The 18,039-nt window shown below is 36.2% G+C and overlaps 1 protein-coding gene across 1 annotated transcript in view; it reads left to right on the top strand.

Moving 5' to 3' along the window:
* Nucleotides 1-2,922: 2,922 nt before the first annotated feature.
* Nucleotides 2,923-18,039, top strand: part of SEC22A (SEC22 vesicle trafficking protein homolog A (S. cerevisiae)) — a 17,291-nt gene continuing 2,174 nt past the window's right edge. The window contains exons 1-6 of the mRNA XM_010024967.1: nt 2,923-3,158; nt 5,350-5,553; nt 7,440-7,603; nt 8,881-9,075; nt 13,335-13,453; nt 16,188-16,253. Of these exons, the coding sequence (XP_010023269.1) occupies nt 5,372-5,553; nt 7,440-7,603; nt 8,881-9,075; nt 13,335-13,453; nt 16,188-16,253 (726 nt within the window). The 5' untranslated portion in view covers nt 2,923-3,158; nt 5,350-5,371. The remainder of the gene's footprint in view (nt 3,159-5,349; nt 5,554-7,439; nt 7,604-8,880; nt 9,076-13,334; nt 13,454-16,187; nt 16,254-18,039) is intronic.

Below are 18,039 nucleotides of genomic sequence, written 5' to 3'. Positions count from 1 at the left end.
GTAGGCATCAACGTTTTTGTATGAAGTTTTGCAGTCTAAAGCAGTGTGAACCCATTTGAGTCAGTGAGCACGTTACCTCTTCCTGCTCTGAAGATGATAGTGTCAAAGCTGCCATATATAAGTAGGTGGTAGATGAAAGGATCAACTTCCCAAACTTGGGGGTGTGGCTGGTTCTGTTCCCTCCGTTTTTCAGAATCTTGACTCTGTCTCCCTCTCTTTTTCCTCTGCCTCCCTCTCTTTTTTTCCTCTGCGTTATGGGAAGGATTATATGGGCTAGCGGTTTAGGATTATTTCCTTGTCTGATCATAGCTGATGATGTCAAAGTGCCTTTATTCGTTGTGTCCTTCTGTAGTGCTTTAGTTCATAATACGGATGTCTGAAGTCTGCTGTGGAGTGGAAAAATAAAGACTCCTGCCTGTATAATGCGGCTGTCACAACTCTCAATAGTAGGGACAGAAAATTGTCCAACACTACTCTGTACACTTGAAGTAAGCGCAGAAACTGTATCTTCGTTCTGTGTCAAGCAGGTGTGCGCATAGTACCCACTTCCCAGTTTTATATTTTATGCAAGGTTATCATGAGAGGCAGACATCCTGGCAAGAAGTGCCTTGATTAAGTTGGTGCTGAAGGCTAGGCAGGTACACGAGGGTAGGCTTGCCATTACACTAGATTTACTTAGAATCTTTCAATTTCTGTGAAGCTAGACTGTTTGTAAAAAATTGTAGTATCCTGAGCAAGCCATATTCGCAGGTCACTTTCAAACACTTCCTTGTAAAAAAAGTTATAAGAAGATGTCAGAGAGGTATAAAACAATTACTGTAAGATCACAAGTTGGAAAACCAATTTGTTACAAAGGAGTGGAACACATCCCAATTTCTATGACTTTTGTAGATGCTGCCTCAGGATCAAATACCATCATAACACCAAAATAAAAGAGATGATTATTGAATATGTCTTAAAGAAAAAGAAAAGTACAGTAAACCAGACTCTGGTTTCCATCGTCTGAGATTTCCCACTCGTGTGAGAAAATTAAACTGAAGCCACATGATAATTCCTATTTGCAAAAGCAGGGGAGGTTGACATGTTTGGTAAGTTGGACAGCTTCAGCGAGGAATGACCATTTCAGTTGATGCTTATCAAAGCTGTGGCCAGCTCTCTTGCATGTTCCTCTTTTCCATGAGCTCTCCCAGTTCTTGTTTGCTGAAGGGCTGTGAAGTGTCGGTGTAAGGGGAAATCGATAAATATGAGCCAGAAGTAGATGCACACAGGGAAGCTAAGAATAGCACAAGCATGAAATGGTGCTTCCATGGTGTACTCTCCCTGTTGGTGACAGCCTGAGGGTCAGAATCTTGCTGAGCAAACCGTAGTGTTTCAGTTTTAATAACCCCTGTAGTTTTTCTGTGAATTTTTCCAGTTGCCTTTTGAATTCACATAACATCTTGGCATCAACACATCCTGTGACAAGCAATTCCACTGTCAGGCTCACAAAACTGCATGTTTTATGAAGAACAATCTGTGGTAACCTTGAGCTGAACACCTGCTGGTTGGATATGGTGCTCCTCAGTTCTGTCATGGAATGAGGTAGTGAACCCAATCCCTGTTCATTTCTTTGCACCTGTAAGGGATTCATAGACCATTTTTGGTGAAAGTGCAGTCTTTTGTCATCTTCAGGTGTTTGATGGATATAGACTTTTTGGAGGAAAACCTATGAAATTTTTAATGGTATGGTGAATTACTTTGTGCAGCTCTGTATAGATGTTTAAATAAAGACATTTAAAGATAGTTCTAAACTCGCTACTGTATCTTTAATGTACTTCAATTTCTACATGTATAAGCCTATATCAAATTTAGCACTTGGCTCCTTCTGTAGAGCCTTATCATTTTGAGAGCCAAGTACAATAGCTCTTTTATTTTGAAGATTTAGTAAACTTTATATTAGTACATTTTCAAGTAAGGCTGAATGTTCTCTTGCAGTATGTGTATTACACATCTCTTTACATATGTGTGATCTTGCAACCAAAGTGATTGTCTTTTATTAGCTGCGTTTTTTAAATAGCTTTCTGATTTCACTGTTAGGAAGCTGAGGAAAAAGTGCATATTTTCACTGGGTGGGTTTTTAAGATGATGGTAATAAAGCCTGGCTGACTGGTGATCGTAAGACTGTTCATCTAACCACAGTTTTTACCTTGTGTGATTTTATGGTACATTGAGAGAATTGGTAGGTATTAATGGAGGCTTATCTTCTGTTACAGAGCCTAATTTCTCTACATATAAGTAGCAGTCTTGAAGCAAGTAACTCTTTTTTGTTCTATATTTATATAAATATTCATTTACCTATAGAGTAGACATAAAAATTGAAAGAATACCTCTGAAGGGGTCTTTATCTTTTACTTTGTCTGTCGTCCATGCATACATGCTATTGTTAGTGATATTTGTATTCTTCGTCCTTAGTTGTAGGAGTAAAGCAACTATTGTTAGTTTGAATATTGAAAATCTTAATGCTTTGGAAATACAGTAGTGGTTGTGTTCTGTTATGTTCCTGAAGTGTTCAGGTTTCTGATCAGAGGAAATTATAGATTAATTAAAGTTAGTGTATGAGGTGAATGATGGCATTCAGAGCCAAAGGTTGCTTTACCCTGAGTTACTCATGACTGCAGATAGGTAACATATTTTCTCACTTTAAATGGTGGAAATGATGGAACTTCTTCAAATTCACTTGAAGAATAGGAATGAACTTAAAAAATAGAACCATTTTAATACTTCTATTATTCTAGTTTTCTTTTTACTTGAATACCTCTTGAGTAATCTCCCTGGGATGTGTTCAGGCCTTTCCAATAAGCATGCTCTCACAAAAAGAGCTGAAGAATATTGTTAGCCAGTAAATACGTTTATTAATTTTTTTTCCATTTGTTCTTTTCTCACCAGATAGCTCAACATGAACTTTAACTGTCAAGATCATTTTAAAAGTGAACAGAACAGTATTTTTCCTTCTGAGAGCTGGCTACGGGATTCTGAGTTTCTCCTGCAGTACTGTCCTGTTCACTACCATTTCCTAAAGCAGGACATGGAGCTATGTTGTGTTCTTCACGTTAGGTGCTAATGAAGTTAACTTCCTTCATCAGTGGAAATGCAGATCCATGAAATTACATTTTGTGCAAGTAAGTTAATGAGGGAAGTGTTAAACTTTGCTATCACATCATTGTTGTTTTGTTTTATATTGATATAGCTCCAAAAAGTCCCTTTTAGCCTTGAGTTCCAAATGGTAGAGGAGGTTAGTGTTGGAGAACCATTACAATGTAAAGCTTCTCTGCAATTTTGTCATGCTCGTGAGCTGCTGCTTTGGTTACATGGTTAGCAGCATAGTTAAGAAGACGGGTGCCAAGTGCATACGTGTGATTTGGCCTGCTGGCAGCACATGCATGAACTCAAAAGAAGATAGATACAAGTTCCTAGAACTAGTTTCTATGTTTAATTTATAGAATGCTTCCCTGCAGCAGGCTTATCTAGAGCAAGCCCTAAAGTTGTCTTGTATTCTGATTTTCTGTCCAGCTGATCAAGTAATTTTGTACAATAGGGAATTCTGTAGTGCTGAAATAACAAGTGTACCTGATAAAAGTCCAAAGGTATTCAGCAGAGTACAGGCAACAGTGGCTTCTGCTGCAGTTACGACTGTTGAAAGTCTGATATGCCTTAGAAGTAAAATACGAAGGTATTAATTTGGAATTTTTTAGCTCATGTCATGCATCTGAAAGCAAGTTGAAGTTTGACTTGAAGCAGTTTGACTGCTGATGAAGCTAATTTGTTAAATTGAAAATTACAAGACATTTGCAATATTTTCATTATTATATGCCTCTCTCTTTGAGGAGTAAATACCCTTGAAAAACCTGAATGTTGGTTATTAATTTGGTAAGTATCCTGATGGATATGTAACCTTTGAGTAGTGGAAAATAGGGGATGTGAGAGTTCAGGGAAAAAAAATAACTATTTCCTCTCTTTTATGAAGAGGCAGTGCTATTTTGGGAAAATTTGGATTCCTAACTTTTCAGAATACAGTCCTTCAGTTGCCAAGGCTTGAAAGCACCTTAATGTCATAGTTTGAAAGGTGCTGTAAACATGTCAGTATTGCATGTGAAAGCATATTTCAGCTGTATTCAGAAATCTGTTTTCTTTTGCAGTTTGTGACTCTATGGAACTTGAGTAGCATCGTCTGAGGAAGGCGAAAATCTATTTTTTTCATAATTTCTGAAGTGATAGGTGTATATGGCAGGAGTCTGCAGAGTAGCGTTAAGAGTTGAGGAAGTGTTTGCTTTTGGCTTCATATAAATTCTAGCAGCTCGCCCACTTGTAAGAGAACAAATTTGTGTACTGAAACTTAGCAGATAAGTATTCCTGCTTTTAATGTTTGTCTTGCTAAACTTTTGGATGTTTTGATTTAATGTAAGATTTGAAGAAATTGAAGGTTTTAAAAATGTGTCTTCAGTTTTGAAAGACTGTCTGCAGGATGTGTGTTTATACTGTTAAATACCTGCTATAAATTTTCTCCTTCTGATCAAGAAATGCTTAAATACACAGGTTTTTCTTTTTTAAGTGGCCATATTCCACAAAACTTTAATTACTATGCTTTGAAAATTAAATACTGTAAAAAGAGGTAGGCTTTGTGAGCACCATTTCACCTGCTCAGTGTTTGTGTAATACTGATAGACACATTTGCAGATTTAAAGAAAATGGAGACACAGGTAAGAAAAAAGATATTTCATGTTTAAGAACTGCTGTTATGGGTTGGGAGAGAGAGATTACATTCCTTGCTGTCCTGATCTTAGATTTCCTATTTGATAGTACATAAGTTACTTAAGTCTCGGTCAGGGTCCTTAAGCATGTAACACAGTTTCATGAAAGCACATTGATACTATTGCTTGATCAAGACCTGGATCATTTTCCATCTGGCATATCTTTACAGTACACAGTTTTCCTCTCCAGCTATTATTCTTGTTTGTTTAAACTATAATTGCCTCACTAAACAAAAAGACTCACAGCTTGAGGGGTACAAATGCTACAGTAGTACTAAGGCTGGGTGATAGTGTTTCAGTCTCCACAAGTATCTAGGTGAGGATTATGGCAGTTCAGATAACAATATTTGAAAATGTGACATTAATGTTGGATGTGATACTGCTTTGTGGTTTGCATAAACTAATAGGTCCTATGCAGTTAGGATAATCTGAGTTACAGTTGAAAACCCTCTCTGTGCCCTGTTATAAGTCTGAGCCCAGTATACAGCTTGGGGAATTTGAATAATCAGAGTTGACTCCTTTGTTTTAATTCTGCTTTCTCTTGATTTGTGTTTTGTTGTAGGTTGTTGTTAACTGTGTTGGCAATGTCTATGATTTTATCTGCCTCTGTGGTCCGTGTGAGGGATGGACTCCCACTGTCTGCATCTACTGATTATGACCAGAGCATGGGAATGCAAGAATGTAGAAAATATTTTAAAATGCTCTCAAAGAAACTTTCTCAACTTCCTGATAGATGTACTCTGAAAACTGGGCAGTATAATATAAAGTAAGATTTCCCTTTTCTGTATTTGCAACATCCCAGGTTGTGTCTGTCTAAGTTATAAAGTTAACAGTTCACATTAGAAGATTGATTCTTGGCTGTATTTATGTATCAGAATTTGACTGAGAAATTGTAGAAAGATCTGAAATCTACTCAAACTTTAGTAGAAGTTCTAGTTTGAAATAGACAGTATGTTTATAAATATTTAAGCCCTTGACCTACTAGAAATATTTCTTTAAATTTCACGGTTGTTTCTTACACAGAAGTGTCCAGGCTTGTTCTTCATCATGCTAGTTCAACTAGTATTCATTGCTTTTTCTCTTTTTAGTCTACACACATCTTAGAAAGTACCCAAATGCTTTCATAACCCAGTATTTCTGACCACTTGTGGTTAGGATGTTACGGAATTAGGCCCTTTTATTGTACTTTCAGGATTCCTATTGTCTTGAGAGAAAATATGCCCTAAACCCCCAGCGAAACTCAGTGATTTTTTCAAATGGCACACTAGGGAGTGCAGGAGTGGGAAGACAGTGTGAAGTCAAGTGGTGAATGGTCAGATGGAGCCTACCAATCCTATTGCTTCATTCAGCACTTTCACAACAATGGTTTTTGTTTTCTCTTCACACTTCTGTATTTTGACTTTTTGTTTTAATAGCTATTCCTAATGTTTTTACAAGTCAATTCCATAGTGTACCTGCATGACAACACTGATTAAGTACTAATTCAAAAGATGCTCTTTTTTCCCATTTGCAGCGTGAAATTTGGATTATTGTGAAATAATTCTTTGAATCTAATTTTGTTTATATGTGACCTTTCTCCTTAGTATTGGTAACTAGGTGTTCATGTGTGTAGTCAGTGATTCAGTTGCACTTTAGCTGAGCTAAATTCTGATTCTAATTTAGATATGTCTTTTTAAATGAGGTAATTTTGTCCTAACCCCTAGCAAACATGTAGAAGTTACAGTGGTGAAAAGTATACCACCTGAATGATCCTATAAATAGCTCCACCTTCTCCATTTCCCGTTGGTAGGTTTGAGTTTCCAGCATTTCTCAGGATGAGGTCCAGCGCAGACTTAATTTTTTCTAGTTGATGTTTCTTTTAAAACCTCAGCTGTAGTTGGCTTGTAAACTGATCAGCTTTAAGGAAACTTTTAAGACTGACACATAAGACTTAGTCAGGAAGTTTTTTTATTACTCTTAGCTTTGATTACTTTTAATAGTATAAGTTCATTATAAAGATTTTGAAGAAATGTGAATCTCTCATTAAAATACAAACTGTTTAATGAATTGCCTAAATGCAATAGGGATATGTATATTGAAAACTGTCCCTTTCTGATTTCATATTTGCCATCTCTAGTCATCCTTGCGACTGTCTTTGGAGAATGATGAATCCCGTATTCTACAGAACAGTTTTATTTCCTCATATATCTTAGAAAGAAGCAACTGCCAAACCTCCCCTCCCCTGCCCCAATCTGAAGATAAGTTTTTGCATCTTTGGGATGCTCCAGATCACGTATTCTGCATTTGAGATGAATGAAAAGCTATTATTGGACAAACCTACTGTGTTTTTATCCCGGAAGCTTTATGTTATTTTCTGTTCCATGTATATAAGAGTGTGTACATACACATACACACACATACGCACATTCATACATGGATGTGTATAACATAGCTTCTCATATCATCATACAAGGTGATGCTAAATTAAAACATTACCTAAAAGTAAATTGCTTTTCTTCTAGAGTAATGTTGCACTTCTCAGTAAACATTACTTCCCTTAATACCCCAGAGCAGTTTTTGCTTTTCTGTTTATAGAATATGAAATCAGACTAACGAAGCAGCAAATATCCTGGATTCAATTTTGAAGTTTTCAATTTGTTGTTTCAATTACAGCTTTATAAGTTCTCTGGGAGTAAGCTATATGATGTTGTGCACTGAAAATTATCCCAGTGTCCTGGCTTTCTGCTTCCTGGATGAGCTTCAGAAGGAATTCATCACTACCTACAATATGATGAAAACAAATACTGCTGTCAGACCGTACTGTTTTATAGAGTTTGGTAAGGATCTGACTTCTTTTTTTCTTGATTCACACACTAAGACAAATGAGTATTTAAATAGATGTGCAATTTAACGTACACAAACCAAAAATGTCAGTTTATTAAAAAAAGGCAGTTTATAGCTGTATTTCAAGTGGATTTAGAATCTGATTTAACTCCCCTTAGAATCAATAAAGAAATAGTTCTGTGGTCATTGTATTAGGCTACTAGATTTTTATCCAGACTTGTTTTTAATCTTTCTGTTCTTTCCAGCAGGTTTTGGTTTAAGCCTTGTGTGACCCAATCTGGATTTCATCTTCTAGTTAATTATACTAGGAGTTGTTTGGCTTCAGATCTGTAGAAATGCTTACTGCCTGTAGAGGCATTTAGCTTAAATTTATCAAGTAAAAGACTGCAACTTCATGTTTGCTCTTAGCTGTGGTGTAATTTTTGTTCAGTACATGAAAGGGAGAGATTTTTATTTGTTTTATGATATAGTGAAGCGTTTAATCTTGTCATACAAGCTCCAAATACAACTAATCTCATGTATACCAGATAACAGCTGTTACGGATTCCATTAATATGTGTAGCTTTAATACTGTAGGTTAGGCAGGTATTTTAAACATTCCTATGAAATGCATTAGAGCACAAAGAACTGCAGTTTAAGAAATGTGGCGGAAGATATTCCAGTTAGTTAATTCCTGTCTATAATTCAGTCAGGCAATTTCTAACAATTTCTGTATAACGTTGTCTTACTTAGGAAGATTTCTGTGAGTACTTTCTATTTCCCCCAACGCCTTCTTTGTTCTACTAGTTGTTCAGTTAGAATGTGGATCTGTTACAGTCATTATAACTGTATAATATGGTATTAATTTTCTCTGCCTGAATATTTTGCAATTGTATTTCATACTCAAGTAAATTTATACTTGAATGCAGGAACTCATTTTTCATAAAGGATAGTGACCAAACTAACGGAAAAGCTAGAATTAGTGCAGTAAAATCATTGTATTCACAATGCATTTAGTCTCATGCAGTGAAAAGTCATTAGTTTATTCACAGTTGTTATGTAATTAGATTTTTAGAGCTCAATTTATTTTTTTTTAGTGCAGAATTAAATAGCCCACGATATATTAGTTACAAACCAGAAATAGCATTAAAAAAATCCAAAATAAACACAAGTATTTCAAACAACATATTTCAGTTTGTGAAGCATGTCGTACGGAAAGCTGCATGGTCTTGGATTATTTAATTAACAGAAGTACCTAAATATATACCTTTTTATTTTAAATTTTACACAGATAATTTCATTCAGAGGACCAAACAGAGATACAACAACACACGTTCTTTGTCAACGAAGATGAATCTTGCTGACATGCAGACAGAGATCAAACTGAGACCACCTTACCAAATTTCCTTGTCAGAACTTGGTTCAGCTAATGGGTTTGCACATTTGTCTGTGTCTGAATATAAGGGTACTGGTAAGATATCTGCAGGTAAGCTTCAGCCTTTTGGTTTTGTATCTTTAAGTGAGACAGTTGCAGGGTATTAATCTTTGATATTTTTTTCTTTACAAAAAACTTTTTCATCATGATGTTCTTAAAGCATAAATCTGCCATGACCTTACATGTGTTTTACCTTAAATGTCTGAAGTTTTGTCCTCTGCTCAAAGTGCATATATTTCCAAGGCATCCAGAAGGAGAAATGGGTCTATCCAACAGACTGCTTTATTGAAGGGAAAAAAAAGCCTGTATGAAAATAAGCAAATGAAGATGAACACCTAACAAAATGATCTTTCTGACCTTTTAAGATTTATGAAAATGTTTATTATTCTTGCCCACTGATTACATAAGCTAAGAGCATAGTGTCAGGAGTTAGAGCAACTGGAGGGAGAAGCAACACTTCAGGAAGTATCTGTGACTGTGAAAATCCCAAGAGCTGTGCTGGCTAAAGGATGTACTCTCTAAAAATAAGTGCCTTGTGTACAGTGTTAATAATAGCAAATTTGTATATACTTGCCATATACATTTAAGTAGTCATTAATTTTTTTTTAAGTAGTCATTAATTTTTTTTAAGTAGTCATTAATTATTTTAAACTTTAATTTATTTGATGTAGGAGGTAAATGTGGAATTCTGTGGTTTGTGCTGTTAAGTGACTGCTCTGAATCTGTTTAAGGCCTATCTTTAGATGTTTCCCAGCAGGACAGATCCCGTAAAACTCACGAAGTCCTTGCAGTAATACATGGAATCCACTTGTGAAACTCTGGAGTTTACTTCACATAATCTGATTTCAGCCTTTCAAGTTTAGTGAAGCAGAATCATAAATAGAATAAAAGGAAGTGTTGATTTTAATTAGTTAGTATCTTCCCCTTTTTTTCCAAAAGTACCTCTTGTCAATAAGGTGTGTTATCCTGGGCAGACATACATGAATGCTGTTCACTTCATAGTGTTGGGATGAAAATTGCAGTCATAAATCTAAACACTTCCTACAGTTTTGTCATATAAGAGATCAGCTTAATTTTGTTTATATATGTGTATTAAAATAGGATCACTCTGTCAGTGTGATATCCTAATTACTTTACTTACTCCTCTAGAAAATTAAAAACTACTTGCTACTAGGGTGCCTTAGGTGTACTGCTGGGGCCTTCAGCCTGAGAATTTTGGGTGCTATGAGACAGTGCAGAGATATCCACGTGTAAGAACCTTTTCTACTATGAAGTAAAATTAAACAATAATTCGCAGACAGTCTTCCAGTTTTTTCCCCTACCTCTCTACAACTTGACTTACAGAAGCATTTGTGCTCTCCTCTTTTATTTCCATGTTGACTTTCTTCTGTTTTTCTTTCACTTACTTTTAACTTTCCTCTTCCTCTGAATTCCATAGAGATCTCTGATCAGTCACCCACTTCCTTCCTTGAATTGCTGTAGAAACTCATCGTCAAAGGACTGTACATTATGAGAGGTTTCCATTGTGCTCTTCCTTCAGCTCTTCAAATTTTAGATGCTGTTGAATATCAAGAATCTTTTCTAGGAAGTCTGCTAATAGTTTTGTAATTCTTTACATTCATTGCTTCTCTCCACCCTTGGAAATAACTTTCTCTGGTTGTTTCCTACCTACTCAGTTGGCTAGACTTCAAAGTTTCTCCTTCTCTTTAAGGACAAATTCTCACAAAAAAAAAATGGTTTGCTTAATTTTCTGAATATGCTGTCCTGTTAAAAATATGACTTGCTATAAGTGAATCAAGTATGTTAAATCAAGTTGAGTAGCATGCAGAGGGAGGAAGTTAGATAGATGCAAATCTTGTTTAGTTATACAGAATAGAAGAATCTGATGTATTCGTTTTGGCTATGCTGATGGGGCATTTTCTTTTACTTGCTTATACATGTAATTAGATACGTATCCCAAGGGCTAGTGTGTAGGTCTCTTTGTTAAAGCAATTCTAAATAGCAGCTCTTTTCCTTTAACAAAGTTGTGCTGTGTAGTGAGGAATAGGGGTTATTATTAATGTGTGAAGCATAAAGTGTGCAGCTTATGGATAATGATTTTGCTTCAAATGAATGTAGGTGTTGGCAGGCATTAGAAGTAGGGAGACAGCATGCTGATGTGTGATAGTTAGGATAAATTTACTATTTTCTGATGGTTTTTTCAATGAAAGAACAGTTGTCAAATCAAGGTTACTTTTTGCCTGATGACACCATCACATGTCACACAAGAACTTGATGCTGGTTTGGTGGTGGTTTGGTTGTTTGGTTTTTGATTTGGTTTGGGTTTTTTTTCCCATTTTATTTTTAAATAAATGGCCTTACAAGTACTACAGTTTCTCACTATGAGTAAATGTCCTGAATTGTTACTTAAACATCAACATTTTAATTCAGAATTTGTGCTTTGCTTGATCCTTGGCTTGCGTTAGAGAGGTTTTTGATAGGGCAGTTAAATATTAACAATGTTTCTGTATGTACTGACTGAAGGTCAGCTGTGCCTTACCCTGCCCTCTCTGACACCACCTTCATTCTTCTGGGTTTGCCTTTTTTTTTCTTTCTTTTTTTTTTTTTTTGGTATATAAATGACTCGTGTCGGTTTGATTGTAAGACTGAAATTTATTAAGCCTGGAAGAGCTTAGTGATATCAGTAGTGGTATGCAATGTCCTTAAAAGGTTTTGGATTTGTTTTCCTATTTTAATAAGAGAGAAAGGTTATTATTTTATGATCCTTCATAGACTGTCTTGATTTGGCCGACAAGACTCTTTCCCCCCCATGGTTCTTAAAGAGGTGGTTTAAATACTGAATTAATACATGATGTTTTAAAGTTACCCTGATATATGGGGAAAACGGGATTGTCTGGAGAGCTGTGCATGAAGAGCAGTGAACTAATTTTATCCACCAGTTAATGAAGTGCAGTTACCTTTGGCTAAAAACAGTCACATGCACCTTCAGCTTTTTGCCTCTCTCTAGCTGAGATGATTTAAAAAACCCCAAAATGAAACAACCGGTTATGAGTCACCGAAAGCGGATGGTTTGGTATGCAAATAGCATATCTAACCTTAAGTGAACGATTGCTGGGTGTATTCCTCTAATATGCACTACAGTTTCAAAAGCAATAAGCTCTGAAAGTTAAACATGGGCTATGCTTTTGTTTAAAAAAAATCCCAATTATGCTTAAATTCAGCACAAATGAGCTAACTGGACTGATTTCATGTTTTATTTTTAAGTTATCACACACTCATAATTAGGCAGCCCCGTCTGCTTATCAGTGTAAAATAGCTTTTGTCATTTTTTCTTTAGGTTCTGTAACTTCATAAACTGTTTGCAAAGCGCTTTTTCCTGGATCTGTGCAATGCAAACAACCAGAATTGACACCCCCCTCTCTATTAATGTTACAGTTCATTAACCTCATTGTCACATCTTTACACTTCGTTGACTTGAACAGAATGATTTAAGTATGGCTCAGTGGTCCTGTTGTTTTCCCAGTGTTGCCTAGACTGTTAAGAGATTTTTCATTGTTTTTTTCATATTTGCTTTCTGTTATTAATTATGGAAGGGGACAGTAATGAGGAACATACACAACCGTTATGTACTTGTGACCCTATATGAGCCAGAAAGAGTGGGTGTGCATGGAGAGAAAGCGTGTTCTAGTTTTAATGTGTTTTGTAAGAGACTTCTAGGTACTATCACTATCCAGAAGGTCTGTATAAGGCTGTAATATAGATAATAGCTTAGTTTCAGAACTGTCTTTTTATTTGTGTCTTGGGTAGCTCTACCTTTTAAGGGAGGAGACTGTAATAGCTTTGCCTTACAGTGTTCTGTTGAGCAAACAAGCCGAATCAGTCTCAATAGCTCTGCTAATGCATTAGTGTTAAAGAAAAGTGGAGGTTGTTGAGGGCAGCTCTTACTTGACTTATGAGCTGGATGCTAATCGTGGACAAATTTCACTAGCAAGTGCATCATTTGCCATTGATTTCCTGGCATGTTTGAGCAGCTTTCAGTGTCATACTGAATGTATTGAGTTAAGGACTAAATATAATAAGACAATTATAAATATGAATTGAAGGAAACCGTATGTTTTGTTAAAACTTGTGTTGAAATATTTAAAATGTTTCTTCTTTTTTTTAAAAAAAAAAAGATTGACATTTTGTGGTTTGTTTCAGTGATCTTTTTTTGAGCTAGAAGCCACTGAAAAGTGAGATTACTATTTTACTTAATTTCCCAAGACATTGCTTTGACCTTTGGTATCTTGTTTTGATCTTCTGCTTTGCAGCTCCTCATCAGCGCCTGGAACCTGTGACTCTGCCAGGGATTGTCTCATTTGTGCTTAGTCTGTTATGTGGGGCTTTGAATTTAATTCGTGGCTTTCATGCCATAGAAAGTCTTCTCCAGGTATTGTACATGCTTATGAATTTAAGTGTTATGCATCATAGCAATCATAATATCACCTTAGAAGATGCTTGCTATATGAACTAAATCTTGCCAGTTTTGTCTTCAGAGATACTGTTTGTGAGGTCAGACCTCTGTTAATGAAACCTATGTTGATTGTGATCTGTGCATCCTTCTTGAGTGTGATGCATCATTCATTGAGGTTGTGAGTTTCAAAAGCAGTAGGAGGTGGGTGACTGACCCCTTCCCTAGGAACCTCAGTAGCAGTAAGTATGTGAACATAATGTTCTGTTTTCTAAATTTATGCCGGGATATGAGACGTTTAATTTTCAGAGATGTTATTTAAAAACACTTGAGAGAAATGATGAACAGCTTTGAAAATCTGACCATTTTTTTTTTAAAGGTCCCCAGAGCAGGGATCTTTAAACAGGCCTTGTAAAATTATTTTTTAGAAACATTTTTTGGTTTTTCCTTTGTTTTGAATAGACCTTCTCAAGTAGGATATAATTTTTCTTTGTCTGCTGAAAGGATCAATGTAAGGGAAAGTGTAAAGTGATTTCTTCCAACTCCTCATCCCCCACCCCCCAACAACTCCCTCACCAAACAACCTTCCCCACAAACATTTGTTTATGTGAGCACTCTGCTCTGACACTCCCTATAGACTTTCAGTTTCTTTCTATTCCATTTTTAATTCAGCATCTGGTGAGTTGTATTCTCATTGCTACAATGAAACTAACAGTGCTTAATGATTTCAAGCAAATCAAGTGAGTATGCTAGTAGTGCTGGCAAGCACCTGCAGAAAATTCATGTGTGTTACCACAAAAAGTGACTGACTTAACATTAAGTGGTTCTACTGTTGTGGAGATGGAGGTAGAAACTAAAATCCCTGTGGAAATTTTCTGAAAGAAAATGAGAATCCTCCTGCTTGGCTAATAGATAATATTTTTATTCAGACATATATCTGGACTTTATAACTGCAGTGCTTTTGATACATAAAGGACTTTTTTTAGGGAAGTAAGGTAAAGAAGATGTATTGCAGCTGTCTTATATAATTATTGATACATGTAAAGATTTAATAAAGTGGTAATATTTGAGGCCTCAGCATTTCTGAAGACTAATGAATGTATCAACAGGATTAATGGAAGTGTTCTGTACCAGGTCCTTCTTTTGAGTTGGTTTTTAAAGAAAAAGCAATGAATTAGTGAACAAACAGCTCTACTTTATCGCTAATTAGATATTTCTGTGTTATGCACAATTCTTTCAGTTTATAAATAGAAAAGAATTTAAAGTACACTGTAGTACAAATAGTACTGAACAGATTTCTACCACTTAGTGTGATATATCTAGAACTTGTTTTGTTACCTTTCTGCAGCTGATTTTTTAAAAAGAAATCCCAATGTTAGATTAGGCTATTTAAGTGATAATAGGGCAGCTAATTATTGTTGTTCTATATGTTATTGCATCTGGAGGTAATAGATGGCAGTACAGGTGGAAGATGGTTTTTTAATTTCTGGAAAATGAAGACACTAAAAATCCATTAAAATTTCTCTTCATTTACTTTATTATGGAAAAAACCCACAAGGCTTAGGGACAAAAAATTCAAAACACGATTAATGGGACTTCTGAGAAGTCATTCAAAAGCTTGTCTCTGAATTAGTGGTTCCTTTGTAATCAGTGATTTATTTGGGTGTTAGCAAAGCTCTGCTAAAATGTCTAGCTATACTCTAGCAAATATATGGTGGCACCAAGATAGACTTACATACAGTTTAGGAGTGTACTGCATCGTGCAGATAACTTTTATGTGCAGACATGCAAACTTTTCCTAGTCAACACTGGAGATGGAAATGCTTCACAATGAACATACTCTGAGCAGAAACATGTTGTAGTTCTGAATGGACCATCATCTTATCGAAATGATACTCGCCTTTCCAGGAAGAAATTTGCATGAATACCCATTGTTTTCCTGGGAAAGTTTCCGATTGTTGCAGATGTTTGTTTGAAATGTGGTTCGAATAATCACTGAGCATGCAAATTTATTCTGCTTAGTTCTATAGAAACTATAACAACCCATGTGAGTAAGTTAGAAGGAATTCTTTTTGGTTTGTTTTTAAACACGGAGTAGAAAGATCTATCACTTCAAGTAAATTTTTCCATCTTTTCCTTCAAGACAATGTAATTTTCCAATAATCTTTCTGATAAATTCATGTGCTTTTGTTTGCTTTCACTGCAATGAACACACAGCTGCCTGCTTTACTCTCTGTGTAGAATTTTACCACACCCTAGTGGCCAGTTTGTCTTCTCCTTTTATCTCTTTTCCATCTTGTCAAGCTGGAGGAAGGCATAATTCTACAAAGTTTTATTAAAGGTAGTTACAGTGTTTAGACTTGAATTTTGAGAGGCATCTGGAGAAGGTGAGTATCCAGTGCTAGATCTGGACTTTCTTTAAGGCTTTTGAAAATCTCAGCATTAGTTGTCTGTTGTGAATAAACATTCTGGTCAGATTCCAGATCACTGTCTGTTTTTTTTTTTTTTTCCCCCAGACATATAAGTAAACAACAATTAATGCTAACTCTTTTGGTTTAGCTTAATACAGGAATTATTATAAATCTTTATGTGAGACTATTTTAACATACAATAATTAATAACTTTCATACTGTAAATATCTGGTATTTCACTGAAACATTGTAAAGGCATGGTTTTTTACTCTATTTTATTTTATTTTATTTTGTTTTCACAGAATGAAGGTGAAGATTTCAGCTATGTTATTGCATTTTTCCTTGGAACAGCAGCCTGTTTGTACCAGGTGTGTTCTTCTGCTTGCATAATTCACTAGAGTTTAGAAACATTACTCAGTCATGCATAAATGTCATCATGTTTTCTTAAATGTCACAGATACTTGAATAGGATGATTATAAAAATAATTTCTGCTCTTTTTTCATTAGTTTGATACAAAGAGGTTCTGTTTCTGGTGTTTTTCTCCAGTTAGTTGATTAAGAGATTTGGTGTACTTTTCTGTCTGGAGCTTGCAATTTATCTCTAAAGTCACAAGCAGTGGAGGTTATATCATTTCCTTAAAGTAGTAGTCTCATAGTTCAAGTAAGCTTAACCACCTGAACAAATGCCTTGCTACATCTTTCTTTTGGGAAGATTTGAAGTAGATACAGTAGCACCTAGGTATTACACTTCAGAATTTTCATCTCTTTGTACACTATAGTGCATCTCCTTCCTTTTCAAAGCTTTCAGTTGCTTTCCACTATGTTTTCTTTCTTCTGTCTGGTATTTCATGTCTGTAGGTTTTCCATTTCTGCATCTGAATTTGATCTTCCTATCTAATTTGTAGCATGGTATTCTGGTGCCCATTGGCATTTGTCATTCAGTAACACTGCTGTTACTTTTAGCTATGACTATAATGTCTGTCATGCTCAGTTGCTGTTACTATAACTCTTCTGACTTCTAATCTCTTACACTTGTGGAGTATGTGGTTTCTACTTGTTTCCATGTGCCAGTGTTTAATACAGTGTCAGATCATAAGATAAAATAATGTCTCAGGATTTTCCTTTCACATCAGGATTTCTGTCAGTCAGCATTTTGTCCAGATTAACTGTAATCTCCACTATCTATAACTTATCTCTAGCAAAATGTTACAGTACATAGAATCACAGAATGGTTTGGGTTGTAAGGGTTTAAAGACCATTTAGTTCCAACCCCCCTGCCATGGGCAGGGACACCTTTCATTAGACTCAAAGCCCCATCCAGTCTGGCCTTGAACACTTCAGGGATGGGACAGCCACAACTTCTCAGGGCAACCTGTTCCAGTGTCTCACCACCCTCACAGTAAAGAACTTCTTCTTGATATCTAATCTAAATCTGCTCTCTGTCAGTTTAAATCCATTCCTCCTTCTTTGGTCACTACATGCCCTTGTAAAAAGTCCCTTTCCACCTACTGGAAGGCTGCTCTAAGGTCTTCCTGGAGCCTTTTCTTTTCTAGGCTGAACAACCCCAACTCTCGCAGCCTGTCTTCATAGGAGAGGTGCTCTAGTCCTCTGATAAAATCTTGGTGGCCCTCCTCTGGACTTGCTCCAACAGGTCCACCTCCTTCTAGTGTTGGGGGCCCCAATGCTGAACGCAGTACTGCAGGTGGGGTCTCATGAGAGCAGAGTAGAGGGGGAGAATCACCTCCCTCGACCTGCTGGTCATGCTTCTTTTGATACAGCCCAGGATGTGGTTGGCTTTCTGAGCTGCAAGTGAACATTGCCAGGTCATGTTTAGCTTCTCATCAGCCAACACCCCAAGTCCTTCTCCTCAGTGCTGCTCTTAATCCATTCTATGCTCAGCCTGTATTTGTGCTTGGGATTGCCCCAAGCCAGGTGCAGGACACAAGTACAACTTGTGTTCTTCACCACTTGTTGCCTTTTCATTAGCTGCTGCCTTAAATAATTCTTCAAATTGGTGTTCATTTTCTTCTGAAGAAGAAAATGTACAGAAGTAACAACTATCTCAGTTGAACCTGAAGTGTAAAGTGTCAGGAGCTGAGCCTTCAGTCACTTCTTACCATTTATTAAAAAAACCCCACTCCAAATGAACAACTC

Source organism: Nestor notabilis, unplaced genomic scaffold, assembly GCF_000696875.1.
Source record: "Nestor notabilis isolate BGI_N333 unplaced genomic scaffold, ASM69687v1 scaffold15392, whole genome shotgun sequence".
Classification (NCBI taxonomy): domain Eukaryota; kingdom Metazoa; phylum Chordata; class Aves; order Psittaciformes; family Psittacidae; genus Nestor; species Nestor notabilis.
This window is presented reverse-complemented; position numbering and strand designations above follow the sequence as displayed.